Raw genomic sequence first — 12,727 nt, forward strand, 5'->3', positions numbered from 1 at the left:
ATCTAGAGAGCACTGTGGACTCAAACAATGATGGATCTGGACCAAACTTGGCATGAATACCCAATATGCCCAAATATAAACACAGATGGAGTTTGGGGGAAATAGACCTTGACATTTGGGAGTTGTAGTTACTGGGATTTATAGTTCACCCACAATCAAGGAGCATTCTGAACCCCACCAATGACAGAATTGGGGCAAACTTCCCACACAGAACCCTCATGACCAACAGAAAATACTGTGTTTTCTGGTGGTCTTTGGCAACCCTTCTGACACCTCCTCGCAACCCCCCCCCCCCCCCCAGGCGTCCCAAACCCCAGGTTGAGAAATTCTGCCTTAAGGCCATCCAGTCCAACTCCCTTCACCAGGGCAAGAAAACATAATCAAAGCCCTCCTGACAAAGGGCCATCTAGCCATTCACACACACACATATATGTATATGACAGATGCAGTATCAAAGATTTGAAAGGGACCCCTAAAGAAGGACAATGATATGTTGCATGTTCCAGAGTAGGGAAACCAGACACTCTCCACATCAACACTGGCAAAGAAACAGCAAGAAATACTGTTTACCCACAAGGATAAAAAAATTACATATATTAGAAACCAACACTTTCTCTTTACTTTATTTTCCAGGTCACCAGACTGGGCCACAGCAACTCGTGGCAGGGGACTGCTAGTATTTACATAAAACTGTAATTTAAGATAAGGCTGTCCAACTCTGATGAAATCATTATTCTAACCTGTCCGAACGCATCTCTCCCTATGAACCATCGCGGAGATTAAGATCCTCCGGGGAGGCCCTGCTTTCCGTCCCACCATTGTCACAGGCACGATTGGTGGGGATGAGAGACAGGGCCTTCTCGGTGATTGCTCCCCAGCTATGGAACTCCCTTCCTGGTGAGATCAGGTCGGCCCCCTCCCTCCTGTCCTTTAGAAGAATGGTCAAAACTTGGCTGTGGAACCAAGCTTTCAGGACAGGGCAATAAAGCGGCAATAGGAAAGATGACCATGCCAAAATATTAGATTTGATGCGGATGACTAGGACGGTTTTAAATGGTGTGTTTTAATATTTTGATAAATGTTTTTTAATGTTTATGTATGTGTATGTGAATTTGTGTCCCAGCATTGAATATTTGCCGTGTATATGCTGTGCTGAGTCCCCTTCGGGGTGAGAAGGGAGGGATATAAATGTTTTAAATAAATAAATAATGACCTCCTTCAATGTAAATGTGCTTACATATCCTAATAATAGAGTAAAATAATAAATGTAATAAAAATAATAGAGTAAAATAAAATAAAATAACTTGGCTACGGTAGTCCACGCCCTGGTTACATCCCGTTTAGACTACTGCAACGCTCTCTACGTGGGGTTGCCTTTGAAGACGGCCCGGAAGCTCCAACTGGTCCAACGGGCGGCAGCCATGATACTAACAGGAGCGGGACGCAGGGAGCATACAACCCCTGCTGTACCAGCTCCACTGGCTGCCGATCTGCTACCGGGCCCAATTCAAGGTGCTGGCGTTGGCCTATAAAGCCCTAAACGGTTCCGGCCCAAGATACCTAACTGACCGCCTCTCAGCCTATGAGCCCGCCAGGACTTTGAGATCTTCCGGGAAGGCCCTGCTCTCGATCCCGCCTGCGTCACAGGCACGGCTGGCGGGGACGAGAGATAGGGCCTTCTCGGTGGTGGCTCCTCGGCTGTGGAACACCCTTTCCGTGGACATCAGGCTAGCTCCCTCCCTGTTGATATTCCGCAGGAAGTTAAAGACCTGGCTGTTTAAGAAGCCATTTGAACAAGAAGTGCAATGATTGGTAAATTGACCATAGGAATGGAACTACGGAAATGATACCGGATTGTGGGTTGACGTTGAGACGACACAGAATGGCTTTTGTAGTAATGTTGATTTTTTTGATGAGATGTTTTTGGATAATGATGAATTGTGGATTATTTTACACTATGTCTTGTATTTTGCACCTGTTTTTCTATGTTGTACACCGCAGTGAGTCGCCCCTGGGCTGAGAATTGCGGTATATAAGCGAAGTAAGTAAATAAATAAAGAAATAAAGAAATAAAATAATGGAAATGTAATAATAGTAACAATACAGTAAAGTAATAAATGTAATAATAGAGTAAAATAATAATAAATGTAATAACAAATAGAAAATAGAAAAAATAATTGTAATAAGTATAATAGAGTAAATAATAATTGTAATACCAATAATAAATAGAGTAAAATAATAAAGTCATAGATTAAAATAATAAATGTAATAATAATATATGGAGTAAAAGAATAAATGTAATAAAAATAATAGAGTAAAATAATGTAAATGTAATAATAATAATAATAATAATAAATAGAATAAAAGAATAAATGTAATAATCAGAGTAAAATAATAAATATAATATAAATAAATGAAATAATAAATGTAATAATAATAAATGGAGTAAAAATAAATGTAATAAAATAATAATAACAGAGTAAAATAATAACTTTGACTTGAGTATAAGCCACCTGCTGCAATGCAACCTGAGCCCTGCCACATGCACAATGGAGGACCTTCTTGCGGCAACACCAGAGGCATTACAAGTGGCCAGATACTGGTCAAAGGACATTTAATCAACTACCAAGCTTGCAAACTTTGTGCTTTGTTTGTTTGTTTGTTTGTTTTGGTTTGCTCCTGACACAATCTATATAAATAAAAATATAATGTTTGTTTGTGGTATTAACAGAACTCAAAAACCAGTGGGCCAATTGACACCAAATTTGGACAGCATACACCTAACAACCCAATGTATGTCCTTCACTCAAAAAAATGATTTTATCATTTGGGAGTTGTAGTTGCTTGGATTTATAGTTCACCTACAACCAAAGAGCATTCTGAACCCCACCAACGATGGAATTTAACCAAACTTGGCACACGATTCTCCCATGACCAACAGAAAATACTGTAAGAGTTTGGTGGGCAGTGTCTTTTGGTTTTGGAGTTGTAGTTCACCTACATCCAGAGATCACTGTGAACTCAAACAATGATAGATGTGGACCAAACATGGCACTAATAATCAATATGTCCAAATGTGAACACTGGTGGAGTGTGGGGGAAATAGACCTTGACATTTGGGAGTTGTAGTTGCTGGGATTTATAGTCGACCTACAACCAAAGAGCACTCTGAACCCCACCAACGATGGAATTGAACCAAACTTGGCACACAGAACTCCCATGATCAACAGAAAATACTGGGTTTGGTGGGCAGTGTCCTTTGGTTTTGGAGTTGTAGTTCACCTACATCCAGAGATCACTGTGGACTCAAACAATGATGGCTCTGGACCACACTCTACACGAATACTCAATATGCCCAAATGCGAACACTGGTGAAAATAGAATCTTGACATTTGGGAGTTGTAGTTGCTGGGATTTATAGATCACCTACAATCACAGAGCATTCTGAACTCCACCTACGATAGAATTGGGCCAAACCTCCCACACAGAATCCCCATGTGGACCACAGTAACACGTGGCAGGGGACGGCTAGTAAATAAATAAATAAATATAAGCCAAGAGGGGCTTTTTCAGCCTAAAAAGGGGGCTTATACTTGAGTATATGGATTACATTCTGTCTAGAAGGATTCTGGTTCTACTGAGTACAATATCAATCAAATCGTTGTGAAAGCAAAGTGTTTTAATAGTAGTAGCAGCATGATTAATTGATGGAACAACCATCCATCCCTGATAGGTTGAGTGGAAGCTAAGAAACTATTTGATTTTTTCAGACTATTGGCAGTTTTCGGTTGCAGGAGTGGATAACCTGGCTCTGTTTCTTTTCCAGACAGTCACGGCCCTTACCTCAATGTGCAGCAGCCACTTTGGTTATGCCCTTTCTAATGGAACCGTCGGCATTTACAACCGGACGTCCCGCTATTGGAGAATCAAAGTGAGTATGAACCTAAAAATCCAAGAAGGGAGATGGTTAAAACCATGGGAGGAGGGATTGGGTCCTCCTGCTCTTGTGTATATTAATACAGCTTATTTGCTGTGTTAATACATCTTTGGCATCTAAATGTGTTCTTGGACATATCTGGACACATACGGCTTGTTCGTCTTTGCTTTAATCTTGCATTCTAGGTAGTTAAGTGTATGTAGCTAATGTTCATGGTGGAAATGGAAGCATTGTTTTGAATTCACCATTTTATTATTACCATTTAGAACTGAGTAGAGAAATGCATTTTGGAAAGTTAGAAGTTTTTACATTCTTCTTGTAATTTAGAGCACCCAAGGGATGAAATAACATGTCTTTTACTGTCTAAGAAAATAAATTTCGTTTTCTGGGTTCTACTACCTTGCTAGTAGCTTTCTGTAATCTTAAGGCAGGGCGTAAGGTTTGAGACAGAGATTTTTGGATCAAAGTCTAGTCTCTTGGCTTCCTCCCTACACTGTGTCTTCCATCCCAACAATGGATCCCTAAGTTAGTACTGTGAAACCTCCACTTAAGAGCATACCAACTTAATAGTGGGTTTTTTTTTGAATTTTTATTGAAAAAGATTTGGACAGCACCAACAGATAAACAAACAAGACAAAACACAAAACACGACAAATACCTTGCATACATAATACAAGTTAAAGGAGCTACTATTATTATTGGTTGAATACTTCCTTCTATATCTATTACTTTCTTACGTACATTTCCTAAGTTCTTAATTCATATTTATCCCTGTCTATTTACCTACCTGCCTACCCTGCCTACTTATCTAACCCCCGCCCCATCCCCTTTACCCCCTAACATTGCACATACTAGACACATAAATACATATAAATAAATACGTATATACATATAAATATAAATTCCCCTTAACTTCCAGGATACCTTGCGAACATAGTTGATTTCGTTTCTCACTTTTCCTAATTAACCTATTTTGTCTTCTCTTCCGGGAATCTTCTTTCTTTTCTGTTTTTAACAATACTTAAGATTGTTCTTCTCTAAAAAATTAATGAACTTGCTCCAATCAGTGTTATCTGCTTTTGTTCTATTTTTTCTTATTTTCTGTGTCAGCAAGTCCATGTTCATGATATCCATAGCCTTATTAATCCACAAATTAAAAGTTGCTGTATCTTTGGTCTTCCATACAGTTGCTATGCTTATTCTTGCTGCTGTGGGCAAGTAAAAAAAAAAACTTAATAGTGTTTTGAGTTAAGAGCCGTTGCTCAGCCAGAGTTTCACTTTGACATACGAGCAGTGTTTTGTGTTAAGACCTAGTGCCATAAGAGTGCTAGTGCAATAGTACAGGGTTTTTAGGACTTTAAGGGAGCAGCCTCCGGGCCTCATGTTCTTGTCTGCTTTGGGAGATTGCTGTCCGCTATGCTCTTGTCCACTTTGAGGAACTTTGGGTTAGTTGATTTTGTGTGGTTTTTATTCCTGGTATCTTTGGCTTCATGGAGAGAGAGAGAGAGAGAGAGAGCAAGAGAGGGAGGCTGGAATGAGTACAGTAGGAAGAAGAAAAGGATGCTTCTGCCTCTTCACTTTGTGCTTCCTTGACACAACCTTGTGCTTCTACCATTGTGCCACACATTTGTGGTTCTGTATGTATTGTCGAAGGCTTTCATGGCCGGAATCGTTCCATGTGAATGTGCAGGGTTTGCTTTGCTGTTACACTGGCCTACACAAATTTTGTTGCCTCAGATGTGCTTCCTTGCCACAGCTTTGTGCTTCTACCATTTTAAAGCTGATCTTTCTTTTTTATTGTAATATTACAATATAATGGTATAATACAATATGGTAATATTTAATACTGATATTTATTTATTTCAGACATTTGTATCTCGTCCTATCTCGACTTCCGCAGAGGGACTCAGGGTGGCTAACAAACCGGCACCCCATGGTGCCCACAACCAAAAACATAAATATACAATTTAAATAGCAATATAGCAATAAAACAGTATAAACAATATAAAAACAATCAACAGTCACCGGTTTAAGTCATCGTCCAAGGAGTAGTCAGTCAGTTCCATAAAAGCCATCAAGTCAGCAGGTCAATCTAATCTAGAAAGGGCTGATCCCATAGCCAGGATTTCACTTGTTTCCGAAAGGTCAAGAGGGATGTAGCAGATCTAATTTCACTTGGGAGGGAGTTCCACAGCTGAGGGGCCACCACAGAAAAGGCCCCGTCCCTTGTCCCCACCAAGCACGATTGCGATAATGGGGGGAAAATGAGCAGGATGATCTCAGGACCCTAGGTGGATCGTAGTGGGAGAACCTTTCAAACAAGTAAACTGGGCCAGAACCGTTCAGGGCTTTATAGGCCAAAGCCATTACTTTGAATTGTGCTCGGAAGTTGATAGGCAGCCAGTAACATTGTACTATATACTATGCCAACAATATAATATATTGTGTGTGTATATATCTTGTAAGCTGCTCTGAGTCCCCTTTGGGGTGAGAAGGGCGGCGTATAAATGTCATAAATAAATAAATATTGTTCCATGCGAATGAGCATTTATGCATTATTGGTTATTTATAAAGTACATTTTCTTATTTAAACACACATAACAAAAAATGCAGGTGGGGGTGGGGAGTTCAGGGGCCCAGAATGGATTAATAGCATTTCAATGAGGAAAATTTGTTTTGAGATAAGAACAGTTTGAGTTTAGAGCTCAGTCATGGAACGAACCCAACTCTTAACTCAAGGTATCACTGTATTAGGAAACAACCCACTTCTGTATTTTGTTTTGCAGTCTAAAAACCAGGCCATGAGCATCCATGCATTTGATATCAACTCTGATGGAGTGTGCGAACTTATCACTGGCTGGTCCAGTGGGAAGGTAAGCTTAAAGGAGAGCTGGCATTTAAGTAACTTCTCTTCCCTTTGTGATATTCATTACCATCTTCTCCATACAGATAGGTATCTGCCGGCTATTACAAATTAGTCTAACACTGCTGCTGCATAAACTGGTGACTGTCCTCAAGAAGAATAAATAATATGTTCCAATCAGGCATTTTGTTTTATATTCTTTGTTTTAGCGATCAGAACATTTTGTTACAGAACATAATGGTTGAACTACAAAGAAGGAACATGTGGGAGGTTTAACTACATAAACCAGATGAAGTTCCAGATGATATAACTTGCAGTTATGAGCAGGAACTTCCCTATTTTAAAAGGTTTTTCTTGCAGAATTCAGACTTTTTCAAAAGCAAACAAATACAGATTCCTTCTTTAGATGAGTTTTTCTGTTGATATCGTTTGTCACCTTGGGAATTGCACATTGAAGGCTTTCACCTCAGTTCTTTTTAAAAAAGATTTTTTATTACAAATAGCTGTGTCCTGCCACGCGTTGCTGTGGCCTATAGTAAGAATTTTTGAAGTAGAGGTAGATATCTGGACTATTATGAAAGAGAGGTACCTACCTATTCCTTCCCCCTTTTTCTTCCCCTTCCCTTTTCTCTCCTTTCTTCCTTCTCTACATCTTTCTTTCATTCCTTCTTTCGCTCTATGGTTTCATCCTTTCTTCTCTCTTTCCTTCCTTCCCTCCCCCTTTCTCTACTTCTTCCTTTGTCTCCTTTCTTCCCTCCCTGTTTCCTTACTTCTTTCACTTTTTTATTTTCTTTTCTCCTTCCTTCTTTCTTTACTTCTTTTCCATCCATTTTTCCATGAAATGCATCCAAATGCATTTCTGTCCATTTTTCTTTCCTTTCTACTTTCTCTTCTTTCTTCCTACGGTACCTCTTGCTTTACTTCCTTCTCGCCTTCCTTCCCTCTTTCCTTCTTTCCCTCCCTCCTTCTCTCTTTCCTTCCTTCCCCCTTTCCCACCTTCATTCCTTCCACTTTTCCCTCCCTCCTTTCTTCTCTCCTTCCTTCCTGTCTGTTCTCCCCCAATACCATGGTAGAGTCCCTTCTAACTCTATTCTATGAGTCTATTTAATATAGTAATATATAGTAGTAACATTATATTATATAGTAGTATATATAACAATTATATATATATATATATATATATATATATATATATTATATAGCAATATATATATAATAGTAATATATAAAGTATTGTAATTATATGTATACACACACACACACACACACAAATTTGGGGTCATTTGGCCCCCAGTTTTTTTGTTTTTAAGCCACTCATTATGCACAGAGCATTTTTATATATATAGATAGATTAGGTAAAAAACTAAAAGGTAAATTGAAGAAAGTTACTGTTGTGATTCAGCTGGAATCTCAGAGTGATGATGTTAATGATTCTGATGGGATTCAGATTCACAGTCAGGTGCAAAGCAATGATGTCCCTGTGTTAGACGAAGAAGAGCAGGAACAGGGGTCAGACGTTCAGTTGTTTCCCACAGTAAGAGATGACGCTGTTGAAAATGAAACTACTGAGAGACAGGTGCTCGGAAGGGAGGACGGTTCTCAGCCAGATCGTTCTCAGCCTGATAATGAGAGAAAAAGCACTAACGAGGAAATTGACCTTGATGAAGCCGGTGGTTTAGATCGAGCTGATAGGTTGGAATTTAAGGTTCGAAGGAGTGTCAGGATCGCTAGCAGGCGAGAGAGGGAGGCTCGGGGCCAGAGGAACGCCTTCATGTTGTCCAAAGAGTATTAAACAGGCTGTTTGAATATGCCTCAGTGTCAGAGCAACTTCCGGCTTCAACCAAGAGACTTTGGATTTATCTTTCAGCTTTTCATGCTCATGTTTCAGGATTTTGTCATGTTCTCATGGGACCTTGTCTTGCCTGTGTCTTCATGGATCTTGTTTGCCTATGTTACCTTGGATTGATCTTTCGAAATCTACTATTGCTTTTTGAACCTTTTATCTTTTCTTTTACTAAACCATAAAGACTACTGCTGGTGTGTTCTTTGGTGTCCTAAGCAAGATGATTCTACTCTGAGGTGCGACAGTTACATAGAAAGTGGGAGAACATTGTAATCAGAGAAAAGTAGGAAAATTGGGGAGTAAGAAAAGGAAAGGCTGCCAGCAGGTTGGAACATTTTACCATATGTGGTGGACTTGTTGTTGGGGTTCAGCCTGTGTGTGAACCTGTACCTGACTCTCTGTATTTCCTGATGTTAATGAAGGTGTCAATGATTCTGAGGTCAATGTAGAAGATGACGGCTTGTGTAGTTAAAATCCTGCTGCTTTGTAAAGCGAAAGTACAAATTGCCATGAGAATGATTCAGAGCCAAACGTTGAACTTTCACTCCCTTCGAACTCTCCAGATAATAGGACACCTGGTTCCTCTAACGAGAATAGACGGGGGCAGATTTGGCAAAACAGAGGCGAAGTGCAGAGTTTACGGAGGTCAGCTAGATTAAGAGAAATGCAAACACGACTTTCAGGCACGTCACAAAATAGATTTCTATGCTTTAAAGACTCTTGGCCTGGATGCCCCTTTAGTCCAGGCATCGTTTCAGTTTCATGAACAGTCTCTTGCATTCTCCTGCTTCCAGTGGCTTTGTTCCAAGGACTTTTCCTAGTGCTTCAAGTACGGTTAGTGGTTTGCTAACAGGTTCCAGGTTTCAGCAGTGTTGCTGTGAATTTTTGATATTGTTCATGGACACTGCTGGTTGCTGAGTTTTACTGTGACTTTTTACCTTGCATTTTCCTCTTTTTTTGTACTCATCTTTCATCAATAAAAAGGATTGTTTTTTCCTGAATTCAAGTGTGATGGATTGTTGTCTTAGGGTCTGGTTTCCTGTTCTGGGTTGCAACACTTGTAAAGAAATATCGAAGTATTGGTCAAAGGTCCATGCGAAAATACAAAAAAATCTGAAGAGAACATTCAAAAAGAAACCAGAATATTACTTACTAGGTTTTACAGATTTGGAATTACAATTAAATGAAAATGAGGATAAATTATTTACATACTTTGCGACTGCGGCGAGAATATCTTTAGCTAAATATTGGAAACAAGATAGTATTCCAACCATGGCCGAATGGTTGGGAAAAATTAGAGACATAAGAGAAATGGATGAGCTAACTTTTTTCTTGAAGAAAAAAACCAGGAAACCAATAAAGAGGACGGATTGGTCCCTCTTTGGCGAATATGAGAAAGAAAGAAGAGAATAAGAGGAAATGGTTTTTGTTGTGAAAAAAAAAATTGTTTCAATTTTTTTGTAAATCTGATGCCAGTATCTTTTAACTTTCTTGCATTTCCACCACATGTGGATAAAATTGCCCTTATGCTTCTCACATTTCCAGCATTTCTCCTCACTTTTTCCTCCATTATATTTTGCCAGTTTTTCTGGGGTCAGGTACCATCTGTAAAACATCTTGTACCAGTTTTCTTTAAGTTCTGTGGAGTATGTGTATTTCAATTTCTTCCTCCATATTTCCACCTCAGTTCTGTGTGTGTTTTGTAAGCATCCTTTGACTTTCCTGGACTTCCTTCTTTGTAGACATGAGTAGGAAACACAGTAACATTCTTGCTCCCATTTTGATGCGGCTATCTTGGAAAATGCTCTGTTTCACAGATTGATGCACGCAGCGACCGTACCGGAGAGGTCATCTTCAAGGATAATTTTTCTTCCTCGGTTGCGGGAATAGTAGAAGGGGATTATCGCATGGATGGCAACACCCAGTTAATCTGCTGCTCGGTTGATGGCGAAGGTAAGAGTATCCAGAACCCTTTGTAGATTCAATGTGTTTGTTTTTCGGGATGCTCTGAGTCCCCATCGGGGAAATGGTGGCGGGGTACAAATAAAGATTATTATTATTATTATTATTATTATTATTATTACTAGCTGTCCCCTGCCAGGCGTTGCTGTGGCCCAGTCTGTTGATCTGGAAAATAAAGTAATGAGAAAGTATTGGTTTCTAATATATGTAATTTCTTTATGCTTGTGGATAAACCAGTAGTTCTTGCTGTTTCTTTGTCAGTGTTGATATGGAGAGTGTCTGGTTTACCCACCCTGGAACATGCAAGATATCATTGTCCTTCTTTAAGGGTCCCTTTCAAATCTATGATACTATATCTCTCTGTGTGTGAATCATATCTATCTATCTATCTATCTATATCTATGGCTGGATGGCTGTCAGGAGGACTTTGATTGCGTTTTCTTGCCCTGGTGAAGGGAGTTGGATTGGATGGCCTTAAGTATTTTCTGTTGGTCATGAGGGTTCTGTGTGGGAAGTTTGCCCCGATTCTGTCATTTGTGGGGTTCAGAACGCTCTTTGATTGTAGGTGAACTGTGAATCCCAGTGACCACAACTCCCAAATGTCAAGGTCTATTTCCCCCAAACTCCATCTGTGTTCATATTTGGCCGTATTGAGTCCATCATTGTTTGAGTCCACAGTGCTTTCTGGATGTAGGTGAACTACAACTCCCAAACTCAAGGTCAATGCCCACCAAAACCCTTCCAGTATTTTCTGTTGGTCATGGGAATTCTGTGTGCCAAGTTTGGTTCAATTCCATTGTTGATGGAGTTCTGAATTTTCTTTGATTGTAAGTGAACTATAAATCCCAGCAACTACAACTCCCAAATGACAAAATCATAATTTTTGAGTGATGGTCACTCCTTGTGTTGTGAGACGTTTTGTTGCCAAATTTGATGTGATTTCGTTCATTGGTTCTTTTGTTTTTAAGGTACTCATTATGCACAGAGCATTTTTATATACTTTATATATATACTTTATATATATACTTTATATATTTATATATATTTATATATTTATATATTTGTATATAGATTTTTTTTCAAATTTTCTTCCATAGTGTTATTTATTATCCGTAAGCCCCTGTATTCATCACAAATGAATGGTTTGTGTTGGTTTGATGTTCCTTGAGTATATTACATTCTGCAAATCTTTCCTAGTGGGCCCTGTAAAGTTGTAGCTCAGTGTTCTTCCACTTTGGACAGAAATAGCCTTTTCCTAGCAAGCTTTTTTTGACTTCCCTGTTGTGCAGTGCGAGGATACCTTCCGGGAAGCCAGGAGACGAAGGGGAAACTGCTGGACACAAGTGTGGACCAGGACCTGATTCGAGAGCTGAGCCAAAAGAAGCAGAACCTGCTGCTTGAGTTGCGGAACTATGAAGAAAATGCCAAGGTAATTTGGTTGAGAGAAGGAGAGAAGAGGACTCAGATCTGGTCTTTGACAAAAATATATGGTATTTCGAGAGAACTGGTGATAACCTGTACAAGGATTAAAAATCACTCTGTTATTAGTTATTATTGCCATTCCGTTGATCAGGAAATGAGGCTGATACCACGACTTTAAGTGCCTCGGCTTCATTTTATAGAGACTCTGGGAGATGTAGTTTTATTTATTTATTTAGTACATTTCTATACCATCCCTCTCAGCCTTCCAGCGACTCGAGGCGGTTTACAAGGCAAGAATTCAATGCCACCAAGGACACAATTACAATATAGAGGGATCCCTCTACATCCCATCTCGAAATTTAAGATCGTCTGGGGAGGCCCTGCTCTCGACCCCGCCACTATCACAAGTGAGGTTGGCGGGGACAAGGAGCAGGGCCTTCTCAGTGGTGGCCCCTCACCTGTGGAACTCACTCCCCGAGGAGATTAGAACAGCGACTTCCCTTTTGGCGTTCAGAAAAAAATTGAAGACCTGGATATGGGACCAAGCTTTTGGATATTCTGGCAGCTAAGGAAAGATCTGACGATAAACAAGGGCGAACGGAATGGAATGGATAAACGGACTCTGAACACTGAGCATGAGATTGTTTTGCTATTTTACTATGCATTAATGTTTTTAACTTGTTAATCGTTTAAATTGCTT

At 39.6% G+C, this 12,727-nt stretch overlaps 1 protein-coding gene across 1 annotated transcript in view; it reads left to right on the forward strand.

Moving 5' to 3' along the window:
• Positions 1 to 12,727, forward strand: part of BBS2 (Bardet-Biedl syndrome 2) — a 61,649-nt gene that overhangs the window by 29,938 nt on the left and 18,984 nt on the right. Inside the window, exons 6-9 of the mRNA XM_067471004.1 lie at positions 3,827 to 3,931; positions 6,724 to 6,810; positions 10,461 to 10,596; positions 11,895 to 12,034. Coding sequence (XP_067327105.1) covers positions 3,827 to 3,931; positions 6,724 to 6,810; positions 10,461 to 10,596; positions 11,895 to 12,034 — 468 coding nt within the window. The remainder of the gene's footprint in view (positions 1 to 3,826; positions 3,932 to 6,723; positions 6,811 to 10,460; positions 10,597 to 11,894; positions 12,035 to 12,727) is intronic.

Source organism: Anolis sagrei, chromosome 8, assembly GCF_037176765.1.
Source record: "Anolis sagrei isolate rAnoSag1 chromosome 8, rAnoSag1.mat, whole genome shotgun sequence".
Taxonomy (NCBI): domain Eukaryota; kingdom Metazoa; phylum Chordata; class Lepidosauria; order Squamata; family Dactyloidae; genus Anolis; species Anolis sagrei.